Raw genomic sequence first — 20,365 nt, forward strand, 5'->3', positions numbered from 1 at the left:
CACTGGGCTTAGCATTGCCTTGCTCTCTGATGTTTACCTGATAGCAATATCCTGCTGGTAATAACAATTCTCCCACCCAGCAGCACTGGTTCTAGCTTCTCATATTGATACATATCCGCATTGATACATATCCCCATCTCAGTGTCAGATCAGGGTTTTGATTTCCTGCTTCTGGGCACCTGAGAGTCCTGGATTTCAGTGCTTGACAACAAGGGAGACAAAGATGCCACAGCAGGGCTGAAAGCAGTTTTTACTATGTCTCAGGACAGTAAAGAGAAGTAGTTACAGGAACCTCAGTTACTAGGTAACCCGTGAGCTTAGGACTTCCCAGAGACACAGTGGACCACTGGTACTACAGACTAGAAAGGTGCTTTTCACAAGCTTCAATCATTGACCAAGAAGTTATCCATGAGGGTGATGGTGGTATAAAGAGACAGGGCTCAATTTCATACATTGATTTTCTTAACTAGATAATTTTTTTGATGTAGCTTTTTAGTCTTCCTGAAAAAAATTGTTAGTAAATACATAATTTTTAAAGATGTAAATTACAGGTTGCTTTGGGGACAGTGGCTGTGGGTTGTAATCCAGAAAGTAAAATAGTATTTTAAAAATGGCTACACTTCATACCATTTGATAAACTTGTAGTACATTTTCATCTTCTGTGTAAGACAGAATTGGCCCCAAATCACATTCTAACAGACATATTGAAATGTTTCCAATTTTTTCTGCCAGACAAATTTTATCTGAAAATGATGTAAAGGTTTTATTAAAATCTAGGTAATTCCAGTCTGGAAAGATTCCTAATAGAGATCAACATGTGAACAAACACGTAATGATATTCCCACCTGGAGCAGGACTGGTAGGTTGTCTACACAGCAAGAAAATGTAGAGAGAACATGAGCTATGAAAATTTTAGGAAAATATTGTTCAGAACATCATAGTAATGCAAACACTATGATCAACAGATGCTCCGGATTGTTATCCTAATGCATGTTTTGAAACACTCTCAAAATAACTAGGTTTGGCTGGAATAAACAGGAAAGGATGAAAAGAGATTGGCGAGTAAGTAATTATTTGTGAGTGACTCAAACGCTGAGTTCCTAAAAGTGAATTTGCAGTGAACATGATAAATAATGATGGGTAAAGGCTTATTTAATCAGAAATTAGGCTTTACAAGAGCCGAGGTTTGGCACATTTAAAGCCTAATCCTGATTCGGCAGCATTTGCAAACAAATTTATCTGGGCTGTGCAGTGCTGGCACTAGCATTTTGTTGCATTTATGACCACACCCCTTACATGACACAGATGGCACATCTCTTTGCTTGTCACACTGGAAAACAGAAGCCAGAATCATTGGAAATAATAAAAGCAGAGAAAACATACATATTAAAAGCAGGAATTTCTAAGCTTCAGTTTTTCAACCCTCTCCCTTTTAGGCACCGTAAAATCACCTCTGCTATGACCCACCCCATTATTCAGGTTATGCTGCTATACCTAGAACCTGTATTTCTATTGCTTTGACATCTCTCTGAACAAGCCCTTCACACACACCTTTCTACTCTACAGATGTCCCAACACAATCCTAACTATGTATGTCTGAATAGAGAGGAAGTATTTTGTGGATTCTTCTAATACAAAACACATTGATGAATAACACAAAAAGGGCTCGTGATATGTAGCCTTGGTTTTTGCTATCTAAACCAAAACGATTAACCAGTTCTTGACAGGGAAAACCTCAAATAAGGTTATGTAAGTATTAGAGGGTGGCACTGCATCTCAGTTAAAGGGGGACAAATTTTGATTGTGTTGCAATAGAAATATAATAAAATAAAATGCTATTTAAAAGCCAACCTCTTTCATATAAACATTACCCTAATGATTATCACTACTACCAATTATTGTGATGACGCTGAACCATTAGTTGGTTGGTTGAAGTGATCTGAACGGGGCTAGTAAGCAGCAAGAATAAACAGTACAAATGCTTTTCTAGAAACAACCATCTCTCTCCATCTGGAATGTTTAAAATAGAAACATGCATAATGCTGTAAGTAATTCCACATTCTTTTTAATTTATCTGGGTTACAACAACATTTTCTTTCATATTTACATCTTTTCACTTTGCCATATGGACAGTTAGATCCTAGGATTTAAGAGTATTTGCTGAATTAATGATGAGAGGTGTGGGGGTAGGGAGGACATAAAAAATGAAATGTGAAAAAAATGAGATTATTTAGATTTTAATTTGTGGAGGGGGTTACGAGATTGACTGGATTATATGTTTCTTTGGCTTTCATAAGAAGACTTTCCCCCATTTTTTTTAATAATGAATGACTCATGTTCACATAAAAGGGAAGGCTGTGTGCATTTGTTGCAGAAACATCTGTATTCTGCCATTACTGAATGACTTAGGAATATTAATTTTTAACTGGCATTTTATCTAGGTTTATCCCATCTTGCTGCTTGATAGTTTCAGATTGAAAGATTAAGCAAATGTGATGTTTCAAGAGATTGCCCCCCAGAGGGTAATACAGGTTATTGCACATGAGAGAGAACATGAAGTGTTCATTACTACCCAGTGAGTCATATAGAAGAAACAAGCTGTGTTCCCCGCCTGCCCCCAAGATCACAGATGAACTGTGGGATTATGATCCACGTCCCTTTTTCCGTAGTTCTGGTTTGCATTGCTGATAGCAAGTTTGCCTTGAGCCTCCTGCTCTGTCCATTTTCTTTTCCTCCCTATGCATAACTATACTGGAGGCCTTAGTTTGTATATATGCAATTAGTAATGCCTATTTCACTTCTCCATGAGCACAGCAATCCAAACTATGGTTAACCACATTTTGTGTGGCTGCTGACAATCTGGCAGTGCAAACAATGCTGCATCCAAATCTTGCTCAGTGGCGACTGGGAGGGGCCACAACTGGCAGAAAGCGCTGAAGCCAAGCAGAGGTCAGAAATACTAGCAGAATGCAGCAGCTAGGTTACTTGTGGGGGCAAAGTACCATCTGCATATAAAACCTTTATTGCGGTATTTACACTGGCTGTCTATCTCCTATTGGGCCAAGTTCAAGTGACTTGACAGATCACTTTATCTACTGTACGTTATGGAAAATACTTTGTCTGTTCATCCACTTGTTTTCTATAGGTTCTTGAGAACCTGTGTCATTGCCAAACTGAGCACAATGATTCCCAAGGTGGGAGTAGTAATTTTCATTGACATTTGGATCCCAATGCCATCTTGAATCAAGATGGCAGATGGTAACGTGACTTTGTCCATTTTTTGGCTTAGGTTTGGCCACCTCTTGATATCTCATCGCCAAACTCAGAATGATGGTTTCTGAAGTGTGGGCAACCATCTTTGTTGATATTTTTAACACCATGTGCCATTTTGAATCAACATGACAGACAAAAACATGACTTTGCTTTGACTTCACCTGATTTTGGGCATGACAAGTCCAAACTCACAAATTGCACAGTCACTCAGAGCAGGACCATTGTGCTATCTCTTTCATACATCTGTGAACACCTGCTGAGGCCCATCCTTCTCATGCTATAACCAATGGATGTGCCAGGCCACATGACACACCACAACCAGACATGCCAATCTTCACTTATGATTGAACAGGCATTTTGGACACTTAAGATATAGCTATACTGGGATACGTGTGCATGATCTTCTCCCCTGCAACATTTATGATATGATTTGCAAATAATACTTTGGTAAAGCTAACAAAAAAGAAAAGAGCTAAGATCCCACTGTTTTAGTAGAAACTCTACTCCTTTACTAGCCAGAGTAGAGTTTCTACTAAAACACTCCTGCTAAACATGTGATTGATTGTTTCTTAAAAGGGATCTGCATACACAGGCCTGGTTGCTGTGTGTGCTGTATTGGATTCATTGCATCATTATCATCATCATTAAATTTATATCTCAAACAGCTGTTTATTTTGTATATACTTCTTTACTTCTCTCCTTGTTAATTTTACTTATCCTTCAATATGCCTCAGAATTTGTATACACCTATCAACGTCTCTGCTTTGTGCATCAATAAACCATATATTTCACAAGATATAAAAAAATTGTCCAGCAGCACCTTAAGAGACCAACTAAATTTCTTCTTGGTATAAGCTTTCGTGTGCATGCACACTTCTTCAGATACATATATTTCACATTCTTGTTACATTGCAGTAGCAAAGTTCAGGAACAGGCCCCCTTCAAAACTTGTGATTCATGCAATAAACAGAAGAGGGCACTCTTCAATTATTTTTCACTTGTAGATCATCAACAAAACTATTGAAGAAGGAAAGTCCATTACACCAATGAATTATTAGCCATTTTCATTAAACCCTCTGGATCACTAAGCAGCAATTATAGCTATTCCTTAATTATTAAGAGATCTTGAATATATACTCTTCTTCTGTTTATTTAGTACAAGCAAGTAGATTACAGTGGTACTTCGGTTTAAGAACAGTTCGGTTTAAGAACAATTTGGTTTTCAAACTCCTCAAAACTGGAAATAGTGCCTTGGTTTAAGAACTTTACCTTGGTCTAAGAATGGAATCCAAACGGTGGAAAGGCACCAGCAGTGGGAGGCCTCATTAGGGAAAGTGTGTTTCGGTTTAAGAATGGTTTCAGTTTAAGAATGGACTTCTGGAACGGATTAAGTTCGTAAACCGAGGTACCACTGTATAAGGATTCTGGTAAAAAAAAGAAAAAGAAAAATCAGATATATTGAATGCTACAAAATTATATCAGTTTTACAGCAACATAACTGTTATAGTCAAAGGGACGCTGGTGGCGCTGTGGTCTAAACCCCTGAGCCTCTTAGGCTTGCTAGTTGTAAGGTTGGCAGTATGAATCCATGTGATGGGGTGAGCTCCCATTGATTTGTCTCAACTTCTGCCAACCTACCAGTTTGAAAGCATACCAGCGTGCGTAGATAAATAGGTACCTCTGCGGCAGGAAGTTAAACAGCATTTCCATGTAATTTGGCACTCGTCACAGTATTCCGTGCATCAGAAGCAGTTTAGTTATGCTAGCCACATGACCCAAAAAAGCTATCTGTGGACAAATATTCAGCTCCCTCAGCCTGAAAACAGAGATGAGCGCTGCAACCCATTAGTCAAATTTGACTGGAGTCCTGGGCTCCTATACCTTTTTACCTTATAGCCAAAAAATCCTGGGAATTATACTTTGGTGAGGGTGTTGAAAACTGTGATAGAAATCTCTAGCCAGCTCATAAAACTACCATTCCTAGTGGTCTCAGGATAGAGGAGATGACTGTTCAACTAACTTAAGCCTGTAGCTTTACGTATGTCCTTTGGGAACATATGCCACTAGAAACTGAAAGCCAAAATTTGGCTGGTTCATTTATTTAAACATATAAAACTCAGCCACCCAATACTGCCAATAGCACCTAGATATATCTGTCCCTGTGTTTGTTTTACACCACCAAAACCACCTCTCTTTCTACTTAGGCTTCTAACTTCATACCTCCTCCATCAATTTTGCCCTTAGATCACTCTTCCTCAACACCTCAAGATGGTTTTCCTTCCTGCTTTCTCAGGTTTCTTCCCACTCAGCTTCACACCTGCCCATTGCTATCATTTTTTCTCCCCTTTCTACGGTATAAAGACATTCTGGACACCCTGTCCTCTAGGTCTCTAGTATAACACGTTATCTTTCTTCACACACAGTGACAGGCATTTTCACCAAGAAAACCTGAGAAAACCACGGAGGCCATGTACATAGTCAATATACAGTATCAAGCCATTGTTATAAGAACAGAAAATATCATCACAATAGGAGCTGACTTTCACAGCAGAGATTGCCATGGCCAAAGTGATCAACGAAATGGAGTAACTCCCCTATGAAGAAAAGTTGGGAATTTTTAGCTTAGAGAAAAGTCAAACAAAAGATTATATGATATAAGTGTATAAATTTTTACATGGCATGGTGAGTGGATAGAGAAAAGGATTTCTCTCTCTCATAGCACTACAACTCATAGACAACTAATGAAGCTGAATATTGGAAGATTCAGGATAGATAAAAGAAACTACTTATTCACACAGTGCAGTTAAACTATGGAACTTGCTTCCACAGGAGGCAGAAATGGCCACCAACATGGAAGGTTTTAAATGTGGACATAAAAGTATGTCGCAATGTCTTTGTGGATTCTCACTGGTGAGAGAAATGCATTATTTGTATGCCCATGTATATTAGCCTGTATCTTCACTCCTCATGTTACAGTGCTCTGCTGAATAGAAATCTGAAGCTAGCTTTCCACTTTCAAACAAAAAATTCTAGACTCCACAACACTTGAAGGGCCCTCAGGAGGGATTGTGTCAATGGCCAAATGGTCTCACCATTCCATAAAAAAACTACAGATTCAACAAGATCCTCTGCTCTATTCACTGGACACCATCCCCTGCAAACAGTTAGGAATCTATCAGATTCCATCACGGGCAAATCTTCCTAACTGGTCCTCCACTCCTGCATTGGACCAATGACCATTTGAGACAGGCCCATGGTTGCTATAAATTCCTGAGCCAGACCTGATACATCCTCAGATTGGATGTTGAAGTCACCCCAAACCACAGTTCTGGGTTCCTCCAACACAACACCCAGGACAGCCTAGATCAGCTAAGTCAGGATAGCTGATGAACAGCAGGGTGGGTGGTACACCAACAGCATCTCTAACCTGTCTCTTTGGCCCAACACCAGATGCAGGTCCTTCAGTACCACTCTGAGAGAGAGGTTTTCTGGTAGTGGGAAGTAAGCACCTATTCACTACAGCAACACCTCCTTACCCCCTCCAGTCTGGGCTGATGTCATACTGAATACCCAGGTAGGCAGAGCAGAGTCAGATTTGGCCTCCCCAGCAATACACACCTGGTTGGCCTGCTCATCCACAAATCATGGAGCTTTTCAGCTACCTGCTTACCCAGACATGTTTTAGAACCATCATTCAATATCACTAGGTACAACTGGAAGATTAGGGTCACAAGATAACAAACTAAGGCCCAGTAGTAGGCACATAACATTCCACATGCCAAGAGGAAGATGTTGAGTCCACTTCAGCACTCCTCCCCATGTATCTTACTTGTGAGGTTTGCAGTCAATATCACAAATGCATGTTTTGCTAGACAAGCACAGGGCTTGTGGACAGAGAGTTCTTTAACTTCTTAGAGAGGACCTCTGTGTATGGTCACTTCCTTTGCCTCCTCCAGGTGGGAACTCTGTAACAAAGGAGACAATCCTTTCTACTTCCTTCTGCCTGTGAGACTTTCTCTTTTCACCATGACTCAAAGATGACCAGATGTGCATGACTAAAGTTCCTGCATTAAGCCATGTTAGCTAAGACTACCAACTTTTATTTTACTGTAACTTATAAGTATTTTTTGCTCACTACTTTGCTATATTTGCTGCCTGCATTGAAATGTAAGTAAACCCTTTTTCATTTATCTTCCTAAAGAAATGTAGTTCATTATTTGGAATGGAGGTGAAGAGGGGGAGGTCAACAGACCACAAATAATTGGGATTAAAATGTGTAATTGGCTAATTCCTAAGCTTTAATGAGCTGCAAAACTTACAAATGTTTTACTCTGCTAAAAAGACTTCACAACCAGTTTTTATTTTTGCATTTCTCCCACGCACATTGGGAGAGGAGGTTTAGATCTAAATCTACAGATTTAATCCTCAGTCCATTTCCCACATTACTGAGTGGGAACACCACCCAACCAAACTTCCCCTCTACCAGACTCTCACCCCAGGTTGCCTCCCACAGTGCCTGCCTACAATTTCATAGCCTGACTGACAATAGGAGATGCCCCATGTCTCCCCAAATCAGCAGGTAAAAATGGTAAAGGTAAAGGACCCCTGGATGGTTAAGTCCAGTCAAATGTGACTATGGGGTGCAGCACTCATCTCGCTCCAGGCAGAGGGAGTCGGCGTTTGTCCACAGACAGTTTTCCGGGTCATGTAGCCAGCATGACTAAACCTCTTCTGGTGCAACAGAACACTGTGACGGAAGCCAGAGCACATGGAAACGCTGTTGACCTTCCTGCCGCAGCAATACCTATTTATCTACTAGTGTGCTTTTGAACTGCTAGGCTGGCAGAAGCTGGGATAGAGCAATAGGAGCTGACCACCAAGGAGTGGATTCGAACTAAATCAGCAGTCCCCTTTGGTGTAAACTCTGCCACTCACAGCAGAGCCTGTTCTTATAGCAAGGCTGGCTACGGACCACAGTCACACCTCAACTGTATTCACTCAGCCAACAATCATGCAATCAGCACAAACACTCACTTATATATCAGTGCAGGCAAATATATCAGTGGACAAACTGATGCAAGCAACAAAACATGCACACTATCTTGCTGCCTGGGAGAGTACACCAGGCAGGGGTGATACCAAACAGCCTTCCCTGATTAGTCTTCTGTTGGTCTGCTCCATTCAAGCAAACACATGAATTAGATATATCTGTTTCTGTGGAAAACACAATCCTCTTAAACAGAGAACTGTAAAGGTAGCATTCCCCAGTTCACAAAAGGATACCAATTATCACCGTTAGTAGAAATAATTACAGTACTCTTTCAGCAGCCAGCATACATTTTCCTGCAAACAGATTTTTTTGAATGAATAATGAAGGCTCAACAGATGGGAAATCGTTTCCAAATGAAGCATAAGTATCTCAGTGATTAGCATGGGAATAGCAATTCAATGAGAGCTGAGTTCCTACCAGAACTGTAGAGGGAAAGTAGCGTTTAATCCTCCTCCTCCTTCATACCACCCCAAATATATTGGCAATATTACATTTTCAAACTCAGTCTTAAACACTGTTGATACAGAACTGAAATTGTGATCTGGAAAAATGAAGAAACAGAAAAGGCATTGAATATACAGTCATACCTCATGTTATGTTTGCTTCATGTTACGTTCTTTCAGGTTACGTCCCGCGGCAATCTGGAAGTACCGGAAAGGGTTACTTCTGGGTTTCGCGCTAGCACATGTGCAGAAGCGCCAAATCGTGTGTTCGCACCTGCAGATACAGTGCTTCAGGCTGCGCTCTTTTCATGTTGCGTACGGGCCTCCGGAACAGATCCCGTTCGCAACCAGAGGTACGACTAGATTCCCCTAGAGCAGAAGCAGGGAACCTATGGCCTTCCAGATGTTGTTTAACTCCAGCTCCCATCACTTCTAGTCAGCATAGGCAATGGTCAGGGATCATGGGAGCTGTAGTAAAACAACGTTGGGTGGGCTACATGTTCCCTTTCCCACCCCTGCTCTTGGCTTTTTCTGTTGTTTGCCAGAAGCGGCTTAGTCATGCTGGCCACATGACCCGGAAGCTGTATGCCGACTCCTTCAGCCAACAAAGCGAGATGAGTGCCGCAACCCGAATCATCCGCGACTGGACCTAATGGTTAGGGGTCCCTTTACCTTTTTAACCAGGAATTCCTTAATGAACAGTGGATTGGACTAAGTCTGATTTTAAACAAAAACTACAGTGGTACCTCGGGTTAAGAACTTAATTCGTTCTGGAGGTCTGTTCTTAACCTGAAACTGTTCTTAACCTGAAGCACCACTTTGGCTAATGGGGCCTCCCGCTGCTGCCACGTCGCCGGAGCATGATTTCTGTTCTCATCCTGAAGCAAAGTTCTTAACCCGAGGTATTATTTTTGGGTTAGCGGAGTCTGTAACCTGAAGCGTATGTAACCTGAAGCGTATGTAACCCGAGGTACCACTGTAATTTAATATGTGAAAAATGCAAGTAGATGTAATTTAAGTCTGAACAGACATGGAATGCTATCTGCTTAATAAAAATAAGCATACATCACTAACGTAATAATTATTTCTAATATAATCTGGATGAGAAATGGGTACATAGCTTGGTGGCAGTATATGCATTACTAGAGAGGCATGACAATATATTTTGTCCACCTATCACCTGGTTTTTCTGTGACACATCTCTTGGGTGCTTTGGCTGAGATGAAGACACCTCAACAGCTATACAGGCTGGCACACTTTCTCCACAAGATTTCCAGATGAGGCAAATAGTTCAAAAGGTCCATAGTTAGCGTATGTTGGGGGTCGGAGGGCAAGCATTATACTTCACACATGAGGAATCGATAAAACACTTTCCATATTTTATCTTTTGCCTCCTGGTTACTTACGCCTAGCTTTCTGTCAATTTCTCTTTGGGGAAAAAAAGCACCTTGCCAAACCTTAAGGTACCGCACCAGTCGAAATTTATTTACACACCCACCTTTCCAACGTTTGCAATTAACGTTTCCGAATAGAAATTCAGGTCTCAATCCTAAGAGAGATCACCCGCAAAAGTCGTTTTGCTTTTCGGCTGTGGGAGAAGCTGCAGCTCAAAACGTGCGGTTTACAGAGAATATGCTTTTCCTCCTCAACAAACCTGTGATGCCGGCGAGGCTGAGCTAGAGAAAGAGACCAGCCCAAATGGGGTCGCCCTCAGCTTCGGCCGCGGCTGAGTGCCGATTTTTGAACTTTTTTCGAATCCCGCCTCACGGTTTAACGGCTTAACCGCTACCCGCTACGGCAGTTTCCGAAACTCAGGAACTTTTCAGTTGTTCCTCAGACTTCTTTTTTTTTTAAGTTTCCCCTCTGCTAAAGAGGCCGAGGCCTCGCGCTTAGTTCCTCTTTCGCCTCAGGAGACGCAGGGGGAAAAGGGCGGGAAAGGCGTGGTGAGGCGAAGGAGGAGGAGAAGGAGGAAGCGCGCAGGGCCAACTTGGCTGGGCCAACTCAGAGCCTCAGGCCAGGCGGGCGGTTTCGAAAGCCGCTTCCCCTCTTTCGCCCCCCTCGGAGGCGGCGCCGAGCCGGTTTCAGCGCCCCCCGCCGCCACACACCTGCCAAACCTTCGCCGGCGGCCTTATGGCAGCCACACCGTCCGCGGCTGCTGCCCTGAGCCGCTTGCGGAGCGCCCTGAGCAGACGGCGAGGAAGGCTGCCCTGGTGGAGCCGGAGCTGGCCGGGCGCCCCCTGGGGACGGCCTTCGTGCGGCCGCCTCCTGAGCGGCGGCCGTTGCCTCTCTCAGGCGAGCGACCCCTTCCTGAGGGGGAGCTATGGCGAGGTGTCCCGGAGGGCGGCCGAGGCGCCCGGGGCTTTCTGGGGGGCGCTGGCTCGGGAGGCGCTGCTGTGGGACGCCGCGCACCACACCGACTGCGAGTGGGATTTCGCGCAGGGCCGCGTCCGCTGGTTCTTGGGCGGCCGCTTAAATGTGGCGGGTAAGGAGCGCCTTCCTTGGGCAGGAGGGGCGAGGAGTTTGGCGCGCACGCATCTTATATATACCTACCGTATATATCTCTCCTCGGTCCCTCTTCTCATTCCTCGAGTCCTTCAGCTTTCGAAAGCTTATCTAATCCAGTGCCTGGAAGTCACTACCCCAAGTGATATGGAAAGCCTGGCGCCTTCAAAGTGATGAGGTGGCTGTTAATGCGGCGAAGAGAAAGAAAATAAGGGGTCGAATGCACTCTGCATATGCTCAGAGGCACCTGCATTGTGTCAGGTCGGGCCTTTTAGATCGGCCCAGCTGCGAAAAACAAGTTTTAGGGCCTGAGCTATGGCTTTCTGGAGCTGAGCTCGAGGAGCCCTCATGAGTTGTAAGACTACACAAGTTTTCCAAAACAAAAAAAAAATTCCTTCCAGTAGCACCTTAAAGACCAACTATGGCAGACCAACACGGCTACCTATCTGTAACTGGAACAAGTTTTCCAGTGCAGAATGCCCTGGAAATCTTGTGCATCTGCAGTTCATAGGGTGCCTAGGCTAGGAAAGAGTTTTGGAATAAGACCTCGAAGACTCAACATAAAAAAGGGAAAAAATTAGCTGTGGCTCTTAGGATAATGCATCTTCATATTTAAAACACATTTTCTCCCCACCACCTGCCGTGCATTTGTGAAAGCCAATGTGGCCCCGTGAATAGAGTGCAGGAAATAGAGTTCAAAGTAGACAAACAAGCTTTTTCAGCAATTGTCAGCTCACATAATGGAAGCAACCTTTGTTTTGTGTGATGCAGGTGGCCTTCCTTAAAGATATGCTGGGAGGGAAAGCAATATGCAAATAAGTGAATTGCTCATTATTTTTATTTCATTGTGTTTGAGGTCACGGCCGGTTCATCATTCTCATATGACATGTTTTTTGCTGCTGTGGTTCTTGTGAGGTAGGGAAGCAGCATTTTCATCTTACAAATTAATAGCATTTAAATACTTTGCTGTGGGATGGCAGGGGAGGGGGGGAGGCATTTTACCTCCAGTGGACATTTCCATTGGTACTTGGAAATACCACATGGAATGCGGTTGAGCAAGCATTGCAGGACCTCCCTGCATATATCAGCGTAGTCATATATCAATGTAAAAGGCAGATTATAAGAACAGAAGAATATCCTGCTGGATCAGGCCAGTTGCCCATCTAGTCCAGCGTCCTGTTCTCACAGTGGCCAGCCAGATGCCTGTGGGAATCCAAGGAGCAGAACATGAGCACAAGAGCACTCTCCCCTCTTGTGTTTTCAAGCAACTGGTAGTGGGAAACATTACTGCCTCCAAAGTAATATGAACAAAAGACAGGTCCCTGTCCCAAAGAACTTACAAAGAACTTTTGCAGGTATATATATATATATATTTACCAAAGAACTTAAAAGTCATAATTACTTAAAGCTCTCTGAGAGCTCTTTTGGGTGGCAGTTTTGCATACTCCTGGTTGCTTGCTGTGTACCATATTGAGAGTATGGGAAGCAGAATAAAATTAGTACCCTTGCCGTGTGTGTGTGATTATTATGCACACAGGTTGGATATATACCGTACTAAAAGCATGTATTTCAACATTTGAGATTGCCATATAGGTTTACCTCATATAGGAGATATGATTATATTGATTGATTTATTATTATTTCAGGTGGCAGCTTTTTCTAATGATTAACCATGAGAATGAGCATAGTCCCTGGATGTTGGCTGCAAAGTGCATGTCATTTCACATTGGTCTACGAACATTTCATGCATTAGACTTTGCAGTTATATTCAAACAGTTAAGCACAAATAAATAACAGTATTAACTTGTTAGATCCATAATTCTGACCCCATTGGGGGTTACTGTGCTCCACTAAAAAGAAAACTAGACCCCAAAGCCCTTTAATTTGCTGTCCTGTTTTTCCACAGAGTTGTTAAAAACACAGACCACCACTTGCTTCCTTCATTTGTTAGACTCTTCACATCTGCTCCACAACCTTTTAGCCACCTGGCTGACCTCAGATCTTCTGGAAACTACCATCTGTTTTGAGATTGGCCATTTTTTCTAGTTTGGGCTGATTCATTCGGCCATTCTGAGATTGGCCATTTTTTCTAGTTTGGGCTGATTCATTTGTAACTGTTGCATTAACAAGCTAGATATAGGATGGGCTTAGTCTGACTAGTAGAAAATAAAGTGTTGTCCTATCAAAAAGTTGTGCAGTGCCACAAGAATGTAAATGAAACAGCTTGCAGAAGCTTTCCTTGCAAAAGAACCTATTGTTAGATTTTTGAAAATCCCGCTGTTAAAAATAAGACATGTATAAATAAAGGCCTTGTAAGACATATACTGTACAGTATGTCCTTTTACATGATTCTGCAGAAAGAGTGAATGTATCAATACTGAAACATGGAAAGCTCAAGGAGCTATAGTTGGTGATGGTGCTAACCACTTAATTCAACACAAATTCCTCTTAAATAGTTGCTATGGGCACTACATTTTTCTGGTACATGGAATGCTTGTTGCTAGGAAGCCTCATCTGTGGAAGTTGAACTTGGCTTTGTGGTAAAAGCACAATTTGTTCCTACCCCTCCTGCTTTTAAAACTTGGATAGTAAATGAAACTGCTAGCAGATGAGGATGTGATTTCTCTTTATTATTGGTTTTCTGCAGGGTCTGTAATACTAAAATGCTTTGTGACAATTATTTTTTTAAAAAATAAAAATCTAACTTGACCACAGTTGACAATTGAAAAAATGACCCACAACCTCTCCCAATATTATGTACTTAGCATGAGACTGAAGTATTTTTTTTGCTCCTGCATCCCTTTTCCTTTTTGCCATGTCATAATGGTTTATGATCTTTCAGCAATTACAGAAGTATAAATAACAAAAATGAAGATTAACCAATAGAAAAACAGTTCCATGAGCTTTAAAATTGTTTCTGTTACTTTAATGGGATGGACAAGCCATGCACCCTCAGTCCTTGCCTTATTTTTTATTTGGAACAGACTATTACTCCCACATATTGCCCTGCTTTGAAAGAAGCTGAATATACCAAAGGTTTTCCCTGTCTATTTGTCTTGGTAATTTTCTTTTTTCTCCTTTGGCAAAGAGTCTTCAAAGTAGAATTATAAGTTTAATGCTAAACATAATGAATCTGTGACTGTAGATTTCGAGTATATTCAATTACATATTGAAAAATTAAGGAAAAATAGTGAAAGATGAAACTACAGTATTTGAGGTTCTTACCGTACAGTGTTGGGGACCAACAATGGGAGAGGGCTATTGCATTCATGCCTTGCTTGTGAATTTCCTAGAGGCAACTGATTCTGCTGTCTAAGTCATAAAGTATGTGTTAGTGCAGCTTTGGTAGATGAGAACTGAACATTTTGGCTTTAGCATCCCAAAATTGCTTTTTTAATAGCTGCTTTTCTCCTGTAAAGTTGTTTATAATAACAGGAACTTAATTTTTGTTGTGTTAAGTAATACTAAAGAATAGGTGAAAGTGCCTCTCAGCATGTGCTATGCAGAGTGCTGATTCCTCACTGCCAAATGATTTTGTGTGCAACCAATAAGGTTCTAATTGTAATCACTGTTTTAACTAGCAATAACAAGGTAATAAGATTTTAAATCCACAGTGGTTCATTATAAAGTAAGTGGCTCTGAAGCCCTCTTATAGGAACTGGTGTCCCCATGGCTGTTTGCCGCTAGCTGTGATTGCATAAACAGTGGCTATCACCAACCCCACTAAAGTTGAATGCTAACCTTGGCAAATGAGGCACATGCTATTCAGCAAAAGCTCAGGCTACAGTAATCCTGGAACAGTACTACTTTATAGGGGAAGGGTTGTAGCTCAGTAGTAGAGCATCTTCTTTGCATGCAGAAGGTCCCAGGTTCAAGCATCTGCTGGGAATGTTCCCTGCCTGAAATCCTGGAAAGCCATTGCCAGTCAGAGTCAGTTCCACCTGTGGGATGGTTGTGGGAAGTGGCATGATTAATGTTCTTATGGGTGTAGCCAGGTTTTTCTTTTGGGGGGGGAGGGAGGACTGACATGATTGGTCAGTTAAGGATATTACTTGATGGGGGGGCAACTGGCCCTCCCTTGGCTACACCCATGATTGTTCTTCATATAAAAAAAGCTTGCTTTCTTTAGAAACAATTACAGTAGAGGTTATGTTAGGATCTTTCTCCCCACTTCCTCTCTGTTAATTTAAATACAGTTGCACTCATTTACACTTACAGTTCATTTCAGTTAATAAAAAAAGATACAGCTGTTTCTCTTACACTGCTCTGTTAACCATGTTTACTCAGAATTAAGTTCCACAGAGTTCAGTAGGCCTTAACTCTCTAGTCACAGTGCTTAGGATTGCATCCTTCATTATTCCAATTGTTCTCATTCAAAGTGCAACACAGCTTCATAAAACTCATGGGATTTAAACCTAGGCACATCAATTCTTTAATACTTTCTGGATGTGAGTTTCTATTTTCAACCATTACCTATTTTCAACAATTACCACAGTGATCAGGTTTCATCATTGCAGTTGACATGCTGGAGAAATCTACAGTAAAGTCACAGATGACATTTTCCAGAAATGCCACATTTTCTTCAGCTGCTTCTTTTTACAAGTTAATATTCTACAAGGTGAGGGTGTTAAAGTTACTCACAGATGGCTTATTGTGCTGAAAGAAACTGCTTTAGAATCCATTTCAATTTGATCATTTACTACCATTTGGTCCAATTCTTTGTAGCTTACATGTGACATTGTTCAAAATTCAACAGGAAGAGCTGCCAACTTTCATTTATTTTAATGGAGCTTTCTATATTATGCACACTTTTGTTAATTATATTTTGACTCCATTTGCTCTACTTATCACTCTACTTATTTGCTCTACTTATCACTTTCTCTTCTTATCTTCATATCACTGTTGTATGCATTCTTACTTAGAAGATGACAATAACTTGCTTAAATTGGTTTAGAGTTGATGTGTTAATGTTTAATGGGGGGAATGTATCTTGTCGTCATACATGTTTCATAGAAGAGGATAGCAAATTGCATTGTAATAAAAGGGTAAAAAGGAAAAAAATGATTATAAGGTGGAATATAAAAATATTTAAAAATAAGTAGAATTTAGCTAAAAAGCAATCAAGTCACCAGTGTATAGAAATAATCAAGGTCATGAAAACCATTTAAATGTTAAATATTAAGGAAGAGAAGAGTTAAATGACCTAGTTAAGCTACCATTGCCATACACATAAGAGTTGAAAAGGTACTTGAACGTGGCTGGAATAATTAAAGGACTCTAGTGCTGCTTTTGTTTATTGAAGAAGCCTTAATTTTCAAGGATGTTATATTTGGTCTCGGGCATGGGGGGGGGGGAACATACAGTGGAATTAAGTATTTTACTGCATAATTTTCCCAGTAAAGTTTCTCTAAGCTTTGTACAGTGAATAACTGTCCTTGATTGTTGATTACAATATTTGTAAATAGAGGACTCCCTTAGGGTCAAATTAAAAGAAAAGGACACCAACAAGGGCATTGAAGGGATTGGCTGAAGAGCACAACACTACAGTATTAGGTTTCCAAAACATGAGCTTATAATTACAATGCATTTTTAGAAGGGTGAAACATAATTACACAACAGCTGTCTACTGCAAAATTTGATAGCCAAACTTCAACTTTGATTTCAAAAGGCTGAATTTCCTAGCCTTTAAGTGCTGGAAAGAGGGCCTGCTAAACTCAAAGCTGAGGGAGAATTGTGTGTATCAGTCATCCTGTGCTTAGGAGGCAGGACTCCTTTCAGTACGTTATACACATTCCAATCCCTCCACATAATTGTAATATTTAGCAGAGAGAGTGGGGGGCGGGGAGGGAGTGCTACATTAACCAAATGACTTTCAGTCTCTTGCCTTTCCAATGTCCTGTTGCTCTGCCTTTCCTATGCAGGCCTTAGCTAGAAGCTATATTTTTCAATAAATATAAATAGATAGATAAATATTATGCATACATTACTGGCTTACATACCAGTCACATAGCTCTTGTTTGCCTGGTTTTAGACTGTAGGTGGTCTAAACTACAAAGAACATCAACAACCCATGAAGGGAGTTAGTCAGTTGTGGCCATCTTGTGTTATAAACAGAATCCTACTGTTAAAGTTTCAACAACTGTATATGGCAACTGTATCTATTGACATCCTTACATTTACTGTCTCAGCATTCTTGTAGATGCTTGTAGATTCTTGTAGATGCTTGTAGTATATGTTTATAAACTAAACTGATGTACAGTGGAATTTCATTTTAATGATTCTGAAATACTAAAATCATCTGAATACTGTACTTTGATGCTCTTGACTATTTCATTGGGACATTATTGTAGATTTGCATGTCAGAGGCTCTTTAAATAAATTATATTTGTTCATTATCTTTAAAAAAATATTAATAGCACAAGTTGATTATCAAATCTGACACTTTAGAATCTACTGTAAATGTTGCTTTTTAATAATTTGTTTCTCTGCAGTTAACTGCTTGGACCGGTATGCACAACACTCTCCAGAGAGAGTGGCTTTGATCTGGGAAAAAGATGAGCCTGGCACTGAAGAGAAAGTCACCTACAGGTATGACTTCAGAATGTGTCTTATACTGCAGTTGGGGCATGCTTACTGCCTACTTCAAGAGCTTTTGTACAAAATCTTTTCCATTCTTTAATGATGGCCAGCCTAAAGAAGAGGAATCAGTCCAGGAGTAGTGGTGAACAAGATGGCAAAGACAACCAGTGTTTCTTTTAGCAGAGTGGTTCCCAAATAGTGGGTTAGAACCCAGCAGTAGATTGATGGGACATTTGGCGGTAGCTGAGCAGCCTGTCAGAAAGAGGCTACTGGAAACCATGTGGCAATGTAGCCTAAAGAATATTCATAACTGCTCAGTTGTCATTAACAGGTATTTAATAAGACAGAATTTCATTATGATTAAATAATTTCTGAACCCCTTAAAATATTAAAAAATATGTCTACAAAAAAAACAACAACGGACAAATTAATCTATTACAAAAAATTACAAGAGTACAGTTACATCTAAACATAGTTACACATAAAAATGTAACAAAAATTTGCCTGACGATGCTATTTCAACACATGTACAGTAAGAAGCTAGCTATGTCAGAAGAGGAAATACACTAGCTTCAGCTTGATCGCAAACTGTAAGAAAAAGGAACCAGTCCACATGGATGTGAGGTCTTTCTGCAAATGAACATGGGCTGCGTCTAAGAAAAATGTAAGAATATCTCTGTGCAGCCCACCCTGGAGGATTTGTAGTGCCTCATCACAATCCTGGATTGCCAGGAAGCCTAGTTAGTGTAGAGGAGCAAAAGTGAAAGCTGGTTGCACAACAGCGATGGCCTTGGCATGTGGGTAACACTGACAAGGGAGAGTGGTGGCTTGGAACAATGGCAGAAGTATGAGCGAAGTGTTATGAATTATTTCAGAGCTGTGCATTCTTTATTTGTCTCACATGAGACAGCAAGGGAATGGAAGAGGGAGAAGTTTCAGGACAGCAAGAAGGGGGGATAGTGAAAGGAAATGAGTGGTTCTAAAGAATGGCATGGGTAAATTGGGAATGGGAGGAAAATGGTGATTTTAAACAACAGCAGAGATTGTACCTTAACACAGTGTATTTCACTCCTGGTACCATGTGCTATCTTCAACATGATGTTCCAGATGCAAAGTAATAATTTAGAAAATATATGTTATTACCAAGCAAGTATCCACATGCACACAACATCCATAAGCTGATCGTAACCTTCTCTAACTGAACAAGCTAACTGACTGGCTTGCTCTTAAGATTCTACTCAATTTAAAGCTACAGCAACATATACCATCATGGGATGTGCACACAAAGGGGACTGCAGAACAAGGGGGGAGAATGAGGCATAAAAACGGTAAGGGGGCAGGTTGTCTGTGTGTAAGGGATAGTTGAAAAAAGGAGGTAGGAAAGGGAGACTGGCTGGCACAGACCTTGTCTTCTTAATGGCTCATCACCTTGCTCTTTGTTTTCCAGACTGGCTCTTCTCCCAGGTGATTGCCTGTATGGGAAACTGATTTGGCCTGTTTGGCTTAAATCCAGCATCTGGCAGCCCATTTTAATACTCCAAGCCTTGATTAAACTCCAATACCCACTAGACCCAGGAATTTAGGGGAGGATCTGACACCAATAAATTTAGGGGAATCAAGGCACCCACAAACTCCTAACAATATATTCAAATATTTAGTTTCATATTCAATATGATGGAGTCATATCCACTCTAGTCTGAGATTCGTATGAATAGCATATTTAGTTTTATTTATGAAATTAAATACATTGGAACTCTCAGCCAAACCATTCATTGCATTCAATGTCTGATCACATTTAATGTATATGTTGCTTTTTAAATAGCAATTTCAGGGGCAATTTGGACATGGTGCATTTATTTATTTAACATAATTTCTATATTATTTAATTGTAATAAACCTCTAAGTAGCGTAAATAAAATGCGGGGCCCTTCCTTTTGCACTGTGATTCTGATGAAAATTGCCCCACAGAGGACAAAGTTGCTATTTGCTGTGGGAGCTATATTGTTATTGGTGCCAGTAGCAATTTATGTCCCATGGCAAATGGCAGTTTTGTAGGGGGTTGTTTTCACTGATACCACAGCATGGGGCTGGAAGAGGAACGGATAGCCCCATGTGTTGCATTCTTGATCCTGACATGGTTCCCCTCCCCCAAATTGTGCATAAGGCTCATTGGCTATTTTAAACGCCAGTATGTTCCTTTAGGTATTTTGTTAGGTTTGCCTTCAAGTAAGAGAGTTTGAAGAAACTGAGCTCTGACCATACTCTGGTCTTTGGTCGTCTCAGTAGGGACAAGGCCTGCAAACACAGTGTTTCCTTTCAAGCTGTTCTGATATCTGTTAATAATAGCAAGCTGTTGGTAGACTTATCAGCTAATTAACCAAGCTGCTATAAAAATGCATTGACTGCTCTAAGGAGTTTTGTCCATGCCCAGCTGTTGCTTTCAGTAGATGTAGGTATCGCACAGAAAGCAGTTGACCAGTGAAATAAAAATATGTGTGTTGACAAGAGGCATGAGTAC

General features: G+C 41.0%; 1 protein-coding gene and 1 long non-coding RNA gene across 4 annotated transcripts in view; one reads left to right on the forward strand and one right to left on the reverse strand.

The window, feature by feature from the left end:
* Positions 1-3,797: 3,797 nt before the first annotated feature.
* Positions 3,798-10,614, reverse strand: LOC309338056. Of its 2 annotated transcripts, none has more exons than XR_014154645.1 (3): positions 10,265-10,614; positions 8,741-8,864; positions 3,798-4,684 (listed from the first exon to the last, which is right to left on the reverse strand). It is a non-coding gene; the product is annotated as an uncharacterized lncRNA (long non-coding RNA). The 2 variants fall into 2 exon arrangements; XR_014154646.1 differs by having other exon boundaries at positions 3,798-4,697.
* A 176-nt stretch (positions 10,615-10,790) lies between these two features.
* The window catches only part of ACSS1 (acyl-CoA synthetase short chain family member 1), a 30,747-nt gene continuing 21,172 nt past the window's right edge, over positions 10,791-20,365 (forward strand). Inside the window, exons 1-2 of one of the 2 annotated variants that reach the window (XM_081854703.1) lie at positions 10,791-11,248; positions 17,760-17,856. In XM_081854703.1, the coding sequence (XP_081710829.1) occupies positions 10,897-11,248; positions 17,760-17,856 (449 nt within the window). In that variant the 5' untranslated portion in view covers positions 10,791-10,896. Of the gene's footprint in view, positions 11,249-17,759; positions 17,857-18,494; positions 18,512-20,365 lie in introns of those variants that run through there. The other variant, XM_081854704.1, reaches the window with a different exon arrangement.

This window comes from Podarcis erhardii (genome assembly GCF_964252035.2).
Source record: "Podarcis erhardii genome assembly, chromosome: 3".
Classification (NCBI taxonomy): Eukaryota; Metazoa; Chordata; class Lepidosauria; order Squamata; family Lacertidae; genus Podarcis; species Podarcis erhardii.